This window comes from Ictidomys tridecemlineatus, chromosome 13 (assembly GCF_052094955.1).
Source record: "Ictidomys tridecemlineatus isolate mIctTri1 chromosome 13, mIctTri1.hap1, whole genome shotgun sequence".
Classification (NCBI taxonomy): Eukaryota; Metazoa; Chordata; class Mammalia; order Rodentia; family Sciuridae; genus Ictidomys; species Ictidomys tridecemlineatus.
In genome coordinates, this window is record NC_135489.1 from 7,287,180 (window position 1) to 7,307,376 (window position 20,197).

At 35.6% G+C, this 20,197-nt stretch overlaps 1 protein-coding gene across 7 annotated transcripts in view; it reads left to right on the forward strand.

Annotated features, from left to right (window-relative positions):
• Nucleotides 1-20,197, forward strand: part of Rttn (rotatin) — a 152,692-nt gene that overhangs the window by 17,436 nt on the left and 115,059 nt on the right. For all 7 annotated transcript variants that reach the window (XR_013429485.1, XM_078029895.1, XM_078029897.1 and 4 more), the window contains 5 exons: nucleotides 505-620; nucleotides 6,355-6,525; nucleotides 17,287-17,499; nucleotides 18,738-18,850; nucleotides 19,743-19,869. Coding sequence is in view for 6 of the 7 variants with exons in the window: in XM_078029895.1 (XP_077886021.1) it covers nucleotides 505-620; nucleotides 6,355-6,525; nucleotides 17,287-17,499; nucleotides 18,738-18,850; nucleotides 19,743-19,869 (740 nt within the window). In the remaining variant the exon portion in view is untranslated. The remainder of the gene's footprint in view (nucleotides 1-504; nucleotides 621-6,354; nucleotides 6,526-17,286; nucleotides 17,500-18,737; nucleotides 18,851-19,742; nucleotides 19,870-20,197) is intronic.

A 20,197-nucleotide genomic window follows, 5' to 3' on the forward strand; every position in this document is an offset into this window, starting at 1 on the left:
TCTAATACTAGCTAGAAATTATTAGAATGCATCTTCTAAACTTGCTTGGTACTGTGCCATTTACTGTGTAACGTGGATGGTCTCTGAATTTGAAAAATTGTTTTAACCTATCTCACAGTTTTTCTGCTAGATTATTGCTGCTTTTAAACTATTATGAGCACATTTGATTTGTTTGGCCAAGAAATACTCTAAGGGGAGAGTAGGGAAGGTCCTGGGAAAGGAGAGTTGTCAAATTATGTTGTATACATTACAAGTCTGGCGTGACGCATCCCACTTTTTGTATAATTTTAATGCAGCAATGAAAAAATGAAGTGTTATGATTGGAACAGAATTCTTTGGTGGTGGTTGTAGATTGTTACTTCCTTTTTCATCTCTGTTAAGAATTCTAAAACAATTTTTAAAAAGGCAGGAAGGAACTTGGGGGCATCTCTAACTAGAAAAATCAACTAATTATTTGAAAATAAGAAAACTTTTCCCTTCTTTGCTTTCTCTTTGTATTCCTAGGTAGTAGACAGATGATAATGAGAGTTCTAGAATTGCTTGCAGAGGATATGATACTTATTGGTGAAGCAATTTCAGCTGATATCTGGGATGACAACAGCCTTTTTGCTATAAATATGGTAAGAAATCATGTTTTGTTTGGGATATGGGTAATAGTATTTTATTTGACTTTTGGTCTTTTAAGCTGGTTTCATTTGTCTTTGGAAGTTCATACTTTTATTTCTGCCACAGAAATAAAATTAGGTTTATTTTATCCCCATTCCTGAATAGGTCATTTCTCCAGAGGTTTTGGTTATTTTTAGTAGGGAAAGGTCTATCAAGACTAATAATGGGTTTTTGGGAGTGTTTATAGCTACAGTGATATCATTCTTCCCTCTCAGTAACAAAACTAGGAAATGTATGATTTAAAAAATCTTGAGTTCATATTGCTGTTTTTCTGATTTTAAATTTGTATTTCTTATACTTTTGATTGTAGAAAGTCTTAGACCCTATATAAAACAAATTGCTTAGTTAGAACCTTTAGCATACATAAAACATTTTTTTAGAATAGCAATATTAATATCACTGTGAACAACTCTAATAAAGTTCAAGATTTTCTAGCAGTTTTTTTGACTTAAACTAAATCTCAATATGTTACTGTCAAAATACTGTAATTCAAAGTCACATAAAAGAATTCTTTCTCTGTTATAATATCAACATTGAGTTGTTTCAATTTGTTTCCACTTTTGGAAATTTTCTCTTCATAAAAATGTAGCTCAGTGTTGTCTCCCTGACATCCTGTTCCCTTTAAGGTTTTTTTTTGTCTAATGGTAACTATTTGAATTGTATTTTCTGGGTCATCCTCTCTATTTTTTTCTTAGTTATTAGCAGATATAAGCAAAAAAAGCATGTAGAGTTTTACCAACTTTATATATCTTACATTAAAGGTAGAATATTATGTACACTTGTTTTTATAACTTAAAAATGCATAGTGTGTGCATGAGGTAGAAGGTACAGAGGTCATTCTGTGTCCGAATGTTGGGATCTTCTTTATTCTTATAGGTTGCAGATGCTTCAGTGTGTGCATTGGTTTGTTGGTGATGATCATAATTGATAGTACAAATTATGAGTGATGCATAATTACTTATGTCACTTCATGCTTGCACAAGTGTCTCTCTGAGGAGGATTTAAGTGAGATTACTGTTCCAGAAAGTAAATATATTTTTAATTGTAGCCACTGTCAAGTTCCCTGTGTACTTGCACCATTCCTTTCACCTACCAGCAGCATCCTAGAAGGAGCACTTTCCCAGACTCAACCTAGAGCCTAGAGCGTAAAACCAGATGTCAGGTTTTTGCCATTCTGATGAGATATTGCCTGTCAGTGTAGTAGGTTAATCGGGAGCATCTTTTTGGTAATCCTAAGAGTCATTTGCCTTTTCTTTGCCTGTAAACTCTTCATACTTTTATCTCTTCTCTCTTGGGTCATTGGTTTTTGTTCTTTTTCTCAATTTCTAATAGATTAGAAACATTGAACTGTCTGAAGTATGTTGCAATGTTTTGTTCCTGTTTAGGTGATAGTGAGGGTGGTGGTAAGGTATTTTTAAAAAAATGTTTGTGACTTTACTAATGATGCTTCTGTCATGTAAAATCTTTATTTACTCACTTGTTTATTTTTATGTAACTTCTAAGTATTTTTTTCTTTTTAATGCCATTGTGAATGAACTATTTTAAAAATTTTATTGTTTGGATTGTTCATTCCTAGTATATCGAAATTCGGTTGGATTTTGTATATTGATTTTTTTATCCTGTGGTCTTGGTGGACATATTAGTTCTTGTAGTTGTTGTTTGTTTTAGGATTTTCTATCTATAGCATCGTGTTACCCATGAATGAAAACAGATTTAGGATCAGGTTACTATGATAAAGACATCTTTATTGTTCCTGCCCAATTTGGATGCCCTGCAATGATTTATGTCACCCCGTTGTCTTGTTGGAACCTTGGTACCATGTGAATGTGTGACAGGAGCCTTATCTCTGAGGGGAGGCATTCAGTATTTCACTATTAAATGTGATACTAGTTCTACAAAACTAGAGTTTTGTAGATGCCTCTGTAAAGTTGAGGAAGTTTTCTGTATTCCTAGTTTGTTGTTTTATCATGAAGTGTTGGATTTGTCATAGTTTTCTGTGTCTGTTGAGATGATCACTTAGTTTTTTGAGTAGCAGAAGTCCTTAATTTTAATAAGATTCCACTTTTTAGTTTCTTCTATTATGGATCATGCTTATGATGTTGTAGTAAGAGATTTTTGCCTGATCTGGGGTACAAAGACTTCTTTCCTATGTTTTCTTTTAGAACTATTATGGTTTTGAGTTTTAATTTTTTTCTATTTCCATGATTAATGTTGAGTCAAGTTGGCTTATCTGTAAGGGACTTAAAGGTATAGTTACTCATAGGGTAAATTCAACCTTAGAATAACCATTCAAGGTGTACAGAGATCAGAAAGTTGCCTTGATTCTTGCTGTTTGTATTTCAGTAAGAGTGATGATTTTGGAGATTATGACAGTATATTTAATGTATTTTTTTGTAATAAGTGTTTTGGTAGGTAATGTTTTGCATGAGTAGCCAACATACACAGTAGCTTTAGGACTATTGTAATACAAGATAATATTTTAGAGATCTTGGACTGCTAGAATATGTCTTTATGTAAGTGGAAATCATATATCTTTTGAAATTTCAATCTATCAAAAATCCTTTGCTATTTTATATCTTTTATTTTGAAATTATCTAGTGGTGCTCTTGCCTTCCTTGAAGAATTGATATGCTGGGTAATGTTAGGTCTATCTTTCTGTCCATGCTTTTACTCCTTTCTTTCTTTTACTTACCTTTTTTAGTCATAAAAATATATATTGACTATTATAATTACAAAGTTTCTTTCAAAATTGTGTTATTTTGATCTAGGTCTGTCTATATTTAGTCAAACTTTGTTACAGGCTATTTCAAATCCTTGTGAATAGATGTCAGAAGATAGTAAGTAAAATAAAATGCAGATAATACAGATGTTTGCTGGGCACAGTGGGCATACCTGTGATCTTAGTGACTCAAGAGGCTGAGGCAGGAGGATTGCAAGTTTGAGGCCAGCCTCAGCAATTTAGTGAGGCCCTAAGTAACTTGGCAAATCCCTGTCTCAAATAAAATCATGAAAAAGTGTGAGGATGTGACTCAGAGGTAAAGTACTTCTGGGCTCAATCCCCAGTACCAAAACCAAACCAAACCAAAATAAAACAAAATCCAGATGTTTACCTAATACCAGTACTTACGTGAATTAAGACAGCCTTCTCTCAGTATAATATAAAGTACCTGAGGTAACGAACTTAAAAAGAGAAAAAGGATTATTTGGTCTCAGTTTTGGAGGTTCCAGTCAAAGATTGGGCAGACTCATTGCTTTGGGCCTGTGGTGGCTCTACCAGATGGCATTGGTGGGGAGTGTGTAACAGGAGACAAAAAAGGAAGAGGAAAGGCCTGAGGTCCCACAGTCCTCCTCGAGGGCATGCCCCTTATGACCTGGGACCTCCCACTAGGCCCCACCTTCTCAAGTTCCACGCACCTCCTGATGGCACCACCCTGGGGACCAACTTTCAACACATAGACCTCTGGGGACATTCAGTATCCAAACTATAGCATCCTGTGTGAAAAAATCCAAAGCTTTATTATTTTTTTCAATTACACAAACCTTTGAGAAGAGAAGTTGTGTGTTTTACAATGGATATTGTATATTTTCAAGTCTTTCAGTTTCTGACAGTAGTCCTTAATCTTGAGTTTTCTTTAGTCCTTAAGGTTATCACACTATTTTGCGTACTTTTAGGAGATTTTCACATATTGAAGGTTTTCGTCAAGTGAGTTTTTCCTGAGAAGTGTGAGGAATGCTTTATCAGTTGCTTCTTAAATTAACTTAAAATTTCTTGGCCAGAACATTTATCTGTAAAAGTTAGTCATTTACTTTTAACTTTTGGCTGCTGATCTTTTGTGATTCAATGAATTATTTTTACTTTAAAGGTTAAATCTGTTGTATAAGTGCCAATTGGTATGTTAGAAATGCTAAATTAAACATTGCTACTTGAAATTATATTTCATTTACTTGTTTAAAAAGCATAAATGCCTCTTGAGGGAGGAATCTCTCTCCTTTGGATATATATTTAAAGAAATAAAATTTCTTAATGTCCCTGCTTCTGCCAGTGTTAAGAGGAAAGAAGCAGTATTTTTTCCTAAGGCATCAAAGGGATAAAAAATGGGCCTGGGGAACGTGGTCAGTGGTAGAGCACTTTCATAGCATGTTTGAGGCCTGGGTTCAATCCCCAGCACTGAAAAAAAAAATCTATTGTTATTAATTCAGAAATTAAATACCTGAGGATATAAAATCAGGTTTCTAGGTATTTCCAGATAGTTGGGTTATGTTTGTACTCTATGATTCAGTCATTTCAATGTAGTAAAATAATTTTCCTCTCTAAAATTAAATATTTTTATTTCACTTGAAGTAAATAAGAGAAAGAGATCTTTTCACTAGAATTAATTTTTGTTCAAATATAAAACTTACTAGTGAACACTTTAAAAATTACATTGGCCCAGGGTATGTGCTGTCCGCTCCCTGGCCTGCAGTCAGGCTGGTTTCCTTGTTCCCTTGGCACTCCTCGTTCACAGGACTAAGGAGCCGGGCCTCCGTTCGGATGGCCCCAGACTCCTGGGTTGTCCTCTATTCAATTTTGCATTTCTTCTCTGTCACTTGTCATTGCAGTGTATTGACACATACCTTTTCTTCTTCTTCCTCTTTGTTTAAAAATATTTATTTTTTTAGTTGTAGTAGTTGGACACAATACCTTTATTTCACTTATTTATTTTTATGTGGTGCTGAGGGTCTCGAACGTGTGAGGCGATCGCTCTACCACTGAGCCACAATCCCAGCCCACCTTTTCTTCTTTCTGATGCCTCATTGCTTCTAAATTCCCAACTGACCTGCTGTGAGCTGATTTTTTCTTCTTCTTACTTTTCAGTTGATTTCCTGTTTTCCTTTTTGTGCACTTTATTTCAGTGGAAAATCAAGAATAAGAATCCTAGCTTTTTGTTGCTGTTGTTCCGTGCTGTGCCACTGAGGCTGGTCCTGGGGCTGTGTCAGCATATCTAGGACACATAATTCAGAAGCTAGTCTGCTTGTGCTTTGCCTTTGTCTTCATTTTTATGTATATCTTTCAACTTAAAAGGCATAGCTTCTGTTTAAGGACCAGTTGTTTAGGAATTTATGATGGCAGAACATTTTCTACTTGAAACAAAGTAAAAAAGAAACCTTTAATCAGGAAGAATTTATGTAGTTTGATATTTAAATGCTTTTTAATTCTTTGGCTTCTCATTTTCATTTATTTAATGAGGTTAGGATCAATTTGAGGACAGGGATCATGTCTCCTGTGCTAATGCATTTTCCCCTTTATGCTTGCACATGCGCTGGGCACCCTTTCGGCTGCCTGATGCAGATTGAAGAGAGCTAGCTCCATGTTCGTGTTCCAAGTTGGAACAGGTGAGCATTAGACGCTAGGAGGAATGTATGGTTCCTGGAACTATTGTTTTTTATCATTATCTTTTGGTCATTATTACAAGAAATCATTGAAATCTTAAAAATTGTTAGTTTTTCTTAAGAATGTATGTATACTTATCATTCTTTTCTACTTTTTTATTATCTTAGCAGATATTGGTTATTCACTGAGAAGACCAAATTTTTGTTTTGGTTGGTTTTGCTGCTTAATGATATTTTAAACTCATCTCAATGATGTTTTTACACGGACTCCTAAAATTGGTCATTTTCCTCAATTTTCTGTTATTTAAATGTTTTCAGAAAGAAAAACTGCTCCTGGTGTTTGGGTCCCTTGGAGAAACCATGTGCTACCATAAGAGCAGCGTTGATTTGGAGCAAACAGAGATGCTGCTGGTGCACCACAGGATGGCCTTTGTCAGCACCTCACTATTTGCGGTTCGCCTGTTGCAAACACTGCTCCCTGTTGAAAAGGTAAGGTAGAGGATGCTGTTACTTGTAGTTCACTGAATTTTAAATACATGCTCTCTTGTAAATTTCTTTTGATCATTTCATGGTGCCAATGTGTTCTACTATAAGACCCATTTTTAAAATAAGAGTATATAAAAATATTTTATTTACTCATTTATTTTCATACAATTATTTTAAATGTACAACTTGATATAACTAACATTTTGACTTTTTTTCCTGTGGCACTAGTGATTGAGCCCAGGGTCTTGTGTATTCAAGGCCAGCACTCTACCAACTGAGCTATATCTCTAGCTCCAGCAGTCGTTTTTGTTGCACATGTTCATTGTAATTCTGAATATTCATTTGCTTATTCCTTCACTTGTCCGTTCATGAATATTTAGTTGATTGCCTATATACTGGGCTAGCAGTTACATGCTGGATGTAAAACCAGTAAGTTAGAATTGGTCCCATAGAATTTAGTTTTGTGTAAACGATAAGACTTACTAGTAAGTTAGCTTTCTAAGTCAGTATGTTTGACTTACCTGGTTTCCTTTCTTTAATAACTTGATTTCAAAGCCAGCCTCAGCAATTAAGTGAGGCCATAAGCAAATCAGCAAGACCTTGTCTGTAAGTAAAATACAAAAAAGGGTTGGGGATATGGCTCAGTGGTTGAGTGCCCCTGGGTTCAATTCCTGGTACCAAAATAAAAAAGGATTACATATTTTGTCTTCATTGTCTAAAACTGTCTACAAGTGGTCTAATCTGTTGGTGATGCTTTCCATTGAATTTTTGATTTGGTTTATTGATTACTTCATTTTGAGAATTTCTGCTTGATTTTTTTCAGAATCTCTTTCTCTTTATTGAAGTGATATTTCAGTTTGTGTATGTTTTTTCTCTGCTCTCACTCCTTACATTGTCCTTTACCTTTTTTTTTCAATTACAGTCCAAAGATATTTAATGGAAAATTGCAGAAATAAATAATTCATAGGTTTTGAGTAACTTTAATTACAGCAAAATTTTTTTAATTGGTTGTTCAAAACATTACATAACTCATGACATATCATCTTTCATACATTTGATTCAAGTGGGTTATGAACTCCCATTTTTACCCCAAATACAACATTGTCCTTTACCTTGCAGATTAGTTTAATTGTGTTCATTCTGAAGTCTTTCTCTGACATTTCTTCCACTGTAGTGGCAGTGAAGTCTGTTACTGAAGTATCTTGGTTTGTTTGAGGCAGTTTGTTCCCAGCTTTTTCGTGTTCTTTGTGTGTCTGCCCATCTAACAATATGGATGTGAGGCAATAGAGTTTCTGTACTGTGGAATGAAGTGTCCTGGAAGGTTTTCAGTACCTTCCCCTTTAGGAGGAGAGAAATAACAACAATGACCAGTGGAAACAATATACAGCATTAAACCAAACAGTTCCTGCTGTGGTGTCTGCAGTGTTGTCACGATGAGCAGAAATGATGTGATTGGTTATTCCCTATATGGCAAGTTTGCAAAAGGGTTTACCATTTCAAGTGGTGGACAGGGAAAAAACAGAAGTGATGTAGGATGTGATGATTATGAGGGAAGAGGAGAGAAGATATAAGAAAAAAATAAGGAAGACTGAAAGAACAATAGAGATTGGCTGTTAGAAAAAAAGAAAGAGATTCAAGGGAAAGTAACGAGTTTTCCTAGTCCTTAGAAAAGTGTTCCATGAATAACGGTTTTCAAAAATGTAAGAAATGAGAAAACAAAAACAATACCAAATATGATTATGTATAAATGTCCATGAACCATTGTGGTCACAATTAAGCAGAGAAAAGAAAAAAGGAGGGAAAAAAAGATCTCAGTGAGAAGTTAAAGAATTGTTTCCATTGGAGTTGAGAAGATTCCTAGCCTCCTTTCGCAGCAGCGTTAGGTGCGGTGGTCTAGAGTGTGATGCTTGCTCCACCCTCAGGGTGGGGTTGCTGGAGTGAGAGAGGAAATCCTGTAGGCAGAACTCCTGGAGTGGGGCTTCACTCTTAGGTAGACTTCAGGCTCTTCTCTGGATGCCTTTTGGTCTGGAGATGCTAAATCAGTGCACCTCCAAGGCTCAGCACTTGGTGGTCCTCCCTTGAAGACTGCACCCCAGGATCTCCCCTGGGTTCCACTCACATGGTGGAGGAACCCATTCTTCGTCTCCTATATTACCTGCAGACCTTGTGTTTCCTGATCTTGGGTTTCGTTTTCAAACTCAGTCTCTTTTGCCCCCACCCTTTCAGTTTCCTGGCCATGTGCATCTCTCACAATTGGTCCTGCAAGCAGCTGGATTAAAAGGGAAGGGGAGAGCTGGGTGGGTTTCCCTGACTAGTTAGTTGTCCCCTGCGTAAACCTCTCTCCATGTGTGATTTCTCCCTGGTCACTTAGACACTCTATGTCGTGCAGTGTGGGTTTGCCAGGTCTGTATTTCAGGCCAGACTTGGGTGCCAGGACTCCGCTCCCTCAGCTGCTGGTCCCTGCACTGCTGCTACAGAATGGTTCCTCACTCTGCCATTGAATGCCGTGGGAGAGATGGCTGCTTCTTTCTCATAGAAGGATATGGTGCATCTCACCTTTCAGTTAGTTGGGTAGTGTCTTTGATCTCGCAACGCTCTGTACCAAGACACACTTCTGGCCTCCTAAAAATTTGGATTCCTTTAATTCCCTATCCCTCCACTTTGCTCGTGGAGAGACCCCTCTGGCTGGTGTCTCCAGCGACTGTGGTACTGGAGATCTCTTCCTTATTTTATTATATCCCACCTCCTGAGAGTTCCCAGTCTGTTCTGAGTGTCCCGTAATAAATTCCAGTAACCCCCCACCCCTTCCCCCACCTTTGTTGCCCACCCACCTTGCTGAGTGCTGAGAGGCTGCCGGTCTGCTTTCTTGGTTTCATGCCATGAGCAGCCAGGAAGGTGACCTGCTCTATTCTGCCATCTGGAAACCTCCTCGTCTAATATTAGTTTTGAGGCTTTTTTTCTTTTCTTTCTTTTATCTTTAAAATCAGAATGAAGGGTAGGAATGTAGCAAGAGTGTGTGTATGTAGAGTTCCCAAGGTTTTGAAGGTCCTAGCACTGGGGGAAATAATCAAATTGAGAGCATCTGTAAAAATTATTGTTTTAACGTTTACTATTATCTAATATACATGTTCCAGTTACTTAGGCACTTCATAAATGTTGATGGGTACTAAATATTCCATCATAAAGATATTCTGTAGTTTGCATAAGCATTCTAGAAATTAGACATTTAGGGTTTTTATTGTGTTTTATATGTTTTAATGAGTAACCTTTTAAAATATGTACATATCCATATTTACTCATTTTTGGATTCTTAGGTTCTTATTAACATTATCAGAGACAGAGAATGCTCAAACATGTTTTTATTATAAGCATAATTTAAAAATAATACAGTTTCACAGATTTCATTATTTTTACTACAGAATGGATACAAAAAATATAGTATATGGAAAAGATAGGTTATATGGGAGAATATTACTAAAATTAAACAGTTTTCAAAATTTGAAAAACGTAGGCCAATAACTTCTATGTCTTGCTAATCACAGTTTCTGAAATTGTATAGTATGATAGTGTAATTTGGCTATCAGTTTTCAACTGATTTTTAATATATTGTTAAAAGAAAAACTATAAAAAGTCTATAAAGACTTGTATGCTTTTTTCATTATACATAATGTAGTAGTTTACAAAAGTGTATATACTTTGATGCACTTTTTAGCAAGTGAAGCCATCTGTTTTAAGAAAGTGACTTTCCCACCCTGAACAAAATTCTTTTTTTTTTTTTGGCACCAGGTAGTGAATCCAGGAGTGCTCAACCAGTGAGCCACATCTCCAGCCCTTTTTTATATTTTTTAATTAGAGACAGGGTCTTAGTGAGTTGCTTAGGGCCTCGTTAAATTGTTGAAGCTGGCTTTGAACTCACAATCCTCTTGCCACAGCCTCCTGAGCCCCTGGGATTATAGGTATGCACCGCCACGCCCAGCCTGAAAAAAGTTCTTGTTAAAACAGTAGCATTTCAAAACCTTCTTCCCTTCAATTCATTACTTCTTCCTCCTCCCTAAAACTAAAATTCTTTAGGAAGGATTTCTATCACTATAGATCAGTTTGCTTGTTTTTGAACATTGTTTAAGTGGACTTTTTTTTTTTTTTTTTTTTTAGGATTCATTACTGTTGTTGTTTGTTGCAGTAATTTGTTTTTATTATTATTGTTCATCATTATTGTTGCTTGTAGCAATAATTTCTTGTTATTATATTTTGCGGTGTTAGTTAGAGGGGATTGAATTCAGGGCCTTGTGTATGCTAAGTAAATGCTTTACTACTGAGTCACATCCTCAGCTCTTTTTATTTTGAGACAGGGTCTTCCTTGCTAAGTTGCATAGGCTGGGTGGCCTCTAACTTTCAGTGTTCCTGCCTCAGCCTTTCAAGCAGCTGGGATTACAGGTGGTACGCACCAATGGGCTCAGCAATTTGTTCATTTTTATCACAAAACACTATTCCATTTTATAAGTGTATTCAAAATGATTCATATTACTAGATCATATGTGAAAACAAGAATAGAACATTAAATTTTAAATATTATGTTTTGCTTTATAGAAAACCATATCACTTATTAATTTTTAACTTTTATTCATTAGTCATGTTTCTGAAGTAATTTTTCTTTTGGGTACTGGGAATTGAACTCAGGGGCACTTTTGCTGAGGCTGGCTTTGAACTTATGCTCCTCCTGCCTCATCCTCCCAAGCTGCTGGGATTGCAGGAGTGTGCCACTGCGTCCGGCAGAAGTATTAGTTTTTTGTTTTGAAGAATGAGAATTTTCTAAGGTATAAATGTTAAAAATGGAAGAATTATAGTCATATAAGATTATAATTATATTTAAAATGTGGGTGTCTTTCTTTTTAGAATAATATTTTATAAGTGAAAACTGTTGCTTCTGTAATAATTTATTATTTATAACTATTCTAAATACGTATATAATAAATAAATATAATGATCAATTTATAGAATGAAGAACTAATGGAAAACCTATATATCCTGTCAACTGTATCATACAGTTTATTGTATTTTCTTAATCTATATGCTCATTTGGATAGAATGAATTAGAATAGAAGTTAGTAATTTTTTTTTTATTTGGGTTCATGATAGAATAATGCGAATTTTCCCTTAGCTTCGATAATCACCGAGAGCTGGGGAGAGATTTTTGAGATTTCCCAGCTGTATGGAGAGGGAGGGCTGAGGGTCACACCCCTGTTGTCGCTGATTTCGCTTTGGAGCGATCCCATCCGCCGAACTCTAAGCATGAAGAGTGAAACAGGCGGTATGGTGATACCAGATTTTAAACTATACTACAGAGCAATAGTAACAAAACCATCATGGTACTGGTACCAAAACAGGCGGGTAGACCAATGGTACAGAATAGAGGACACAGAGACCAATCCACAAAATTAGAACTTCCTTATATTAGACAAAGGTGCTAAAAGCATGCAGTGGAGAAAGGATAGCATCTTCAACAAATGGTGCTGGGAGAACTGGAAATCCATATGCAACAAAATGAAACTGAATCCCTTTCTCTCACCATGCACAAAAGTTAATTCAAAATGGATTAAGGAGCTAGGAATCAAACCAGAAACTCTGTGTCTAATAGAAGAAAACGTTGACTCTAATCTCCATCTCATGAGGTCGGACTCCAAATTCCTTAATAGGACACCTATAGCACAAGAGTTAAAATCAAGAATCAACAAATGGGACTTACTCAAACTAAAAAGATTTTTCTCAACAAGAGAAACAATAAGAGAGGTAAATAGGGAGCCTACAACCTGGGAACAAATTTTTACCCCTTACACTTCAGATAGAGCCCTAATCTCCAGAATATACAAAGAACTCAAAAAAATGAAACAATAAGAAAACAAATAACCCAATCAACAAATGGGCCAAGGATCTGAACAGACACTTCTCAGAGAAGGATATACAATCAATCAACAAATACAATGCTCACCATCTCTAGCAATCAGAGAAATGCAAATTAAAAACCACTTTAAGATACCATCTCACTCCAGTAAGATTGGCAGCCATTAAGAAGTCAAACAACAAGAAGTGCTGGCGAGGATGTGGGGAAGAGGGTATTCTTGTACATTGCCGGTGGACTGCAAATTGGTGCGGCCAATTTGGAAAGCAGTATGGAGATTCCTTGGAAAGATGGGAATGGAACCACCATTCGACTCAGCTATTCCCCTTCTCGGACTATTCCCAAAAGACCTAAAAAGAGCATACTACAGGGATATAGCTACATCAATGTTCATAGCAGCACAATTCACAATAGCTAGACTGTGGAACCAACCTAGATGCCCTTCAATAGATGAATGGATAAAAAAATGTGGCATTTATACACAATGGAATATTACTCAGCACTAAAGAATAACAAAATCATGGCATTTGCAGGGAAATGGATGGCATTAGAGCAGATTATGCGAAGTGAAGTTAGCCAATCCTTAAAAACAAATGCTGAATGTCTTCTTTGATATAAGGAGGGTGACTCAAAACAGAGCAGAGAGGAAGAGCATGAGAAGAAGGTTACCATTAAGCAGGGACGAGAGGTGAGAGGGAATGGGAGAGAGAAGGGGAATTGCACGGAAGATGGATGGAGACCCTCATTGTTATACAAAATTACATATAAGAGGATGTGAGGGAGAAGGGGGAAAAAGAGAGAGAAATGAGTTACAGTAGATGGGATAGAGATGATGGAAGGGGAGGGGGGATAAGAAGGGGATAGGAAGGGCAGCGGAATACAACAGACACTAGTATGGCTGTATGTATAAACGTGGATGTGTAACCAATGTGATCCTGCAATCTGTACACATGGGAAAAATAAGAATTCATACCCCATTTGAATCAAATGTATGATATATGATATGTCAAGATCATTGTAATGTTTTGAGCAACCAATAAAAAAAGAATAATTCAAAGTTGATACTCTATGCTTTTGTTTTGAAGGTAATTTTCTTTATGAAAAAAAAATACCTATACTTTTTGGTAGCTCTTAAATATATAATTTGGAGCTTCATTAAAACAATTTTGCTCATTGTAGAGGATTGTAATTAAGGTTTATAGGTGGTTATATTTGCTTTGATTGATTAACCAAGAACTTTTAAAATGATCTAAACAAAAATATGATTACTATGCTTTTAAGTTTCTTCAGTTTACATAAATATAAGGTTTTGCTGCCCTCTGCCTGTTGCTAGCCCACCAACAATTGAAGTAGAACTTGAAACCTTTAAAGTGGTTTTTTTGAATTCCTATTTATGAACATAGATCTGTGTAGGGACTTATTGAATTTGGTAAATTGACCTCAGAGATCTTTTTGAAACTGATATATTTTGATTTTAAATGACATAGGAGAGCACTCGTGTATAGGTTTAAATGAAGATAATTTGGCAAAAAATATTTTGGTTCGGTAAATTTACCAAACTTATAAACCAAATGAAAGTAATTTTATTTTGAAAAACATCTGAAAATGAGAGTTAAAAGTACTGTCTCTTTTATAAGTGAAAACTGTTGCTTCTGTAATAATTTATTATTTATAACTATTAATATGTATATAATAAATAAGCACTTGTTATCAGTGATCAGTTTATGGGATGAAGAATTAATGGAAAACCTATGTATCCTGTCACCTGTATTATACAGTTAGATTGTATTGTGTTGGAATCAGCATCAGCATAGAGTAGTCAGATAACTGCTATTACTCTTACTCAGTGAGCAAAGCTGACTGAGGGTAAGGAAATATTTATATATCACAGTTTTGGCTTTTCATGGTACAGCTGATTAATTCAGTGCAATGTAGAAACATATCTCCTAAAAATATTATTAATCACATTTTGCATATTCTGGTTCATGAGGTCTGAGGTCTAGGTTAGGGAAAGATATCTAAGAGCTAGTCATTATCTAGCTCTTAGATAATGCCATCACTGCTCTGATTGGCAATAGACCTCCGACCCCTCAGTGCAGGAGATGTTGTTGATCCTTCTCATCCATCATCGGTGATGGATGCGCACTGCAACACCTTTACTTTTAGTTCTAAACAACATGTGATTAATGCTTATACTTGTAATCAGCTGATTTAAGTCTGGGGTATGAATGTGATTATCCTATGGAGCCGTGTCAGGATTAAGCTTCCGACCTTACTTAGGACTGTGTTTTGAGTTACTGAAGGGACAGTTTCAGATGTAGATATGTGGAGTAAAAAAGTCAGAATTCTTTGGTGAAGTGAAAGGAGGACAGAAAGGAAGTAAGTGTTCATTGAGTGCTATAAAATGTAGGTTTTGCTTGATACTTGTTCAATTTCATAGCAGTTATTATTTTTTGACTAAAGTTAGAGAACATTTTTAAAAACTAAAACCCAGATTTTTCGGAGTTAGATCCACTGTGATAAGTATTTTAGCATGGTGTTCAAGTAACCAAGCCTTTTTTTTTTTTGCTAATTCTTCTTTATCTTCCTGTTAAAAAGGTAGAATTCCAGGACTGACCAAGGCCCTCATAAGATGTCATCCCATTTATGATCTTTAAATGCCATCTCTATTTGACATTTCCCAAATGTATCTGTCCAGATCAGACACGTCACCTGACTCCAAACTCACGTAATCCAGTATTCTTTCTGATGTTTTTACTTCCATGACAATACCTCCAGCTTCATGTCCCAAACCTAACTCTTGGTCTCTCTACTCAAATGTTGTCTTCACCGTTTATATATATGGCCCCTTGATCAACTATTGGTCAAGGCAAAAAACCTTAGAGGTGGCTCGATTGCTGTCTCTGTCACATCTAGATCCAATCCCTGGGCAGAATTTGCCATTTCTCCTTGAATATCTACCCTGAATTTGAACTGAATTGCACCCATCCTCCAGCTCCGCCTGAGTTATTGCAGTGAACTCCTCATTGTTTTCCCAGCTTCCACCTTTGCACTTGACCATTTTTCTCCACACACTGATCCTTTGTCAAAACCTTCCAGCAGTTTTCATCAGTGAGCCAGTAAGTACCTCAATCCAGAATCTTACCTGATGTGGCATGCCACTCCTCTCTGTCTCTGTGGGCCAGACTTATCTACCCTGAGCTCCTTGCAGCCAAAATGTAGCCTCTCCGAGTCTTTGTACTTGAAGTTTCCTCCTCCACGACTGCTTTCCCTCCAGATATCCACATGGCTTCTAACTATCAGGTTTCTGCTCCCATGTCTCTAGGTTAGAAAGGCCTTCTACCTCAGCTTTCAAGTGCCAGTGCTTCCCCTGCCTCCAGCCCTTACCCTACCCGATTCAAAACATCTCAGCACTTCTAGCCACATCTGACAGATTTTGGGGGTGGAGTTTGTTTCAACCTCTGCCTTCCCCAAGGAATGTCAGCTTCATGAGGGCCACAGTTAAAGTTTGGTTTTGCTTCCTGCTGTATTTTGAGGATCTGAATGGTGCCTGACATATGGGAGAACGTAGTGGGAGCTCAATTAATAAATCCTGAGTGAGTGTCTTATAGGCGAGTGGATAATTTACTGCTCCCCCCACTACTAGTTCTTTATAAAGTAATAAATTTCTCTTTGCTTTCTCATAGTGTCTGTCTTACTTAGTCTAGAGGTTTCTTTTGCTTTGTGACCTAAAAATTCAGTTCCTTTAGTTTTGGATCTTCATTTGGCAACCTTATTTTATTTCAGCCAGTTTTTAATTGATTCAGCTCTTAATATTAGACATTCATGATTATCTTTAAAGTATATCATCCATAAAATTAATCTTGACCAGCACCCTCTTCATAAAGACAGCTTTTCAGCTATGTTAGTGAACCTGTTAGATGGTGTCTCAATATAGACTTTTCAGTTCTTTAACTAATGTTTAGAATCTTAGCACAAACTAGAATCACTAAAAAATAGCTGATTTAGTTATAAATCCTTTAAGTTATAAAATATATCTAATCAAGTATAATATAATAAAAATTGTCTTTTATGAGTATTCTAGAACTGTTTTGAATATGTTGTATTTTCCCTTTATTTATTTTTTTTTGAAAGAGAGAGAGAGAGAGAGAGAGAGAGAGAGAGAGAGAGAGAGAGAAAGAGAGAAAGTTTTAATATTTATTTTTTAGTTTTCGGCGGACACAACATCTTTGTTTTATGTGGTGTTGAGGATTGAACCCGGGCGGCACGCATGCCAGGCAAGAGTGCTACCGCTTGAGCCACATCCCCAGCCCTGTATTTTCCCTTTAAATGACAAGACAAAAAGTTGATTTCTGTTGAGATCACTCTAGTTCTACCTGATTCAATGTTAGTCAATTTAATATGTAGTACATAAGTAGTATCTCAGTGTTTGTGTTCATTTTTGGGAAGGGGAGTGTTGTCGCAGACTTGTATTGGGTCATTGTGGAAAGTGGTGAGCATATATATGTAATTACTTAGACAAGAAGGACTTGTCCTGTACTTGAAGGATAAACTGTGCAGAGCTTAGGAAGAGAGTAATTCTGGGTGTTAGTTTGGGGAAGGGAAGAAGAAAGTACTCAGTATTCTGGGCTTTCAGAAAGAATTGATGTTTGGACATAAGACATTTTGGGCAGAAAAAAAATTTCATTGCACAATGACATAGCGGTAGATGGTATGTTGGGAAATAGAATTTTCTTTGAAAAAAGCCTAGATTTTTGTGGTAGAGAATTACTAAAAAGGAAGTTGGACTAGATTAAGATTATAGTCTTATCATATTTTTATAAAATTATTTCTTAAACAAAATTCTAATTTTTTTTTGATTTATTAAGGCAAGTGAGTTTTTACCAGAGACGATGTCAACAGCATTATTTCTTCTTTCTTTGGACATGCCTATTTCATTGGAATATCCAACTATTCACGAAGCCGTTGTGGCCTATTTAGAACAGCTGAATTCTGAAAACTACAGTATTTATAAACGAGCTGCAGAGGCTGTTTATTCAATTGACTGTACCTGTAACTTCCTGTCTGATGTGGGGAAGGAGGTAAGATGTTTGTTGATACCTCTTTTAAAAACTTGTAATGAAGTATTCAGAAAATTTAACCTATACAAGTTAATGGATATATAAAAATTGAATTGCTACAGATGAGATATGTTATTATTGAGTAGATCTATTAGTAGATTAAAGTAAGGACATGATTTGTATAAAAATAAAATAAGTACTTCACATTAATGAATGGTGCTTATTCAAATATCAGTGTTCAAATAAAGAAATATTTAATTACAATTTAATTATTTTAATACTTAATAGTGAGTACCTAAATGAAGTAACTTTCTGTATACAAACTAAGTGATGATTGATGTAACCATATAATTATGAGGACCATTTTAAGGAATACTTGCTGACATTTTTTATTTTATAGATACTTATTACATATTCATACTTAGAACCCTGTTTTTTTTATTGAATGAAGTTATGAACTACATTGCTTATAAAATAATAAGATACTTTAGGTATAATGTTGTAGTAATAGTTATATATTTGTATTTATCCCTTTAAAAAAAACACTGTTAGGGCATTACTTGGTATGCTGTCAATGAGAGGGTTAGTGGGTCTTAAGAGATGACGTTGACTACAATAATGTTTTACTGTCTGAGTATATCAAAATGGATCCTGAAGGTATCAAAGAATTAGAGACAAAAATCCTGTTCTTTTGGACCCTACAGAGGAGTATATCTGAATCTCATATTTATAATTTTCCTTTATTTACTTATTTACTTTTTCTTCCTCCTCCTCCTCCTCTTTTACTTTCTTTCTTTTCCTTTTTAGTACCTTGATCCACTGTTCTATGTCTTTCAGGAGAAGTATTTCTGTAGTACTCTGCATAGTGATTTAATTACAATGTATCAAGTGTCCTGTATGTTCCTACTAGGACTGGTCAGGGTGTTAGAAGAGGGAGATGGATAATAAAGTACCCTCACCCTGCCTTTAGCAGGGGATGCATGGACCCAAGCTAGTAGTTAAAGAACTAGGCAACTATGTTGCAGCTTCCGGCCTGCTGGTGTGAAACTGCATAGTCTGTGTGGTCTCAACCAGGAGTTCCCAGAGCTACTCCCAGTTTGGCATTTTTAGGTTGCTTGTTGAGAAAGTGGATGTACATGTATGCAAATATGAACAATCTCAGGGTCTCTGAATAATTTTTCTGAGTTTCTTAGTTAGCTATTGAGAATTTTATTCTATATGAAGTTAACATTTATTATCCTATTGTGCTTCTTTTTCAGGGAGAGAAGAATCTCTTAGAATTAGTGGAGCTAGCTGACCAAGCCTTGTGTAGCTTTTCCTATCATCAGCATTTCCCTCTAATAAAAGAAATCATCTGCATTTGTTCAAAGATGTAATATTTTCTTTCTTAATATGATTCTATTATTGTAGGACACTGTGTGTGTGTCTCTCTCTGTGTGTATGTGTGTGTGTGTGTGTGTGTGTGTGTCTGTGTGTCTGTGTGTAAGTTTAGGGGTAATGAGAATTAAAATGACCTTAAATCTTTATTACTGTTAGTTTAAATTGCTTTTCCATATGTCTGACTTGTAAACTATATATGTTTAGCTGCATTGTATACATATAGTTTTTTAAAAATTATTTTAAATTTGTAGTTGGACACAATACCTTTATTTTATTTATTTTTATGTGGTGTTGAGGATTGAACCCAGAGCCTCACACATACTAGGCAAGTGCTCTGCCACTGAGCCACAACCCCAGCCCCACATAGTTTATTTAAGAGTAAATTTTAAAAATGTCATGCCCATACTCAAAATGGTAACCTTTGGATTTTATACATTTGTTTTGATGTCCATCCAGACCAAATGTTCAAACACATTTATTTCCCTTTAAAATTTTAATTGATAGTTTACATTTCAAGTTTTATAAGTTTTATTATTTTATACCTTTTTCTTAAATGGAAGTTTGAAAAGCACTATTGTTGATTAATTTGTTTTGAGGACATTGGAGAAAATTCCTGTTTAGAAATTAATATCTTCATTGCTTTGTAATAATAAATCTATTACATGTTTAATATTAATTATGAGATTTTAAAAGGCATTTAAAAAAATTCTTTTTGAGAACATTTTCTACTCTAAAACAAGTGTTTAAGTAATTTCCAGTAGTCTGTTTAGTTACATCCCAGCTGGAGAAAGTAGAGTAGGAATATGTCTCCTTCAGTATGCTTTGCAGTCTTTTCTTAGCTCTGACTTGCCTTACACATCTTGGATGTTTTCCTTTTTTACCAGTTGGAAATCTGCACAGGCCAGTCCACTGCTGCAAGGAGAAAGTCAGAAAGTGTTCCTGCACATGTTGTCCCACCCATTGCCACAAGTGAAAGCTGAAACTTACAACTGCTGTCTGGAGATGGTTAAGGTGGCGGTTGGTTTTGTTTTGAGAACTAGTAATGGGTTCTCTTATTAGTCTTCCAGAATTAAATTTCTCGACCTTTTGCAGGAGATATAAAAAAATAATATTCCATAAAAATACATGTCAATTCTAGGAAATATGTTCTATTTTAAAAAAATGTTATTTGTTTTTTTTAGGAAATATATACTACTAAATTCCTTTAGCTTAGTAAGTCTAGCAATTGAATTGCTTTATTATATTTTAACATTCTTGTATGTTCTATGTATAACAAATGTTTGTATTTTGCCATTTTTTACTTCTGATCCATTTTAATGTATTTATTTATTTATTTTTG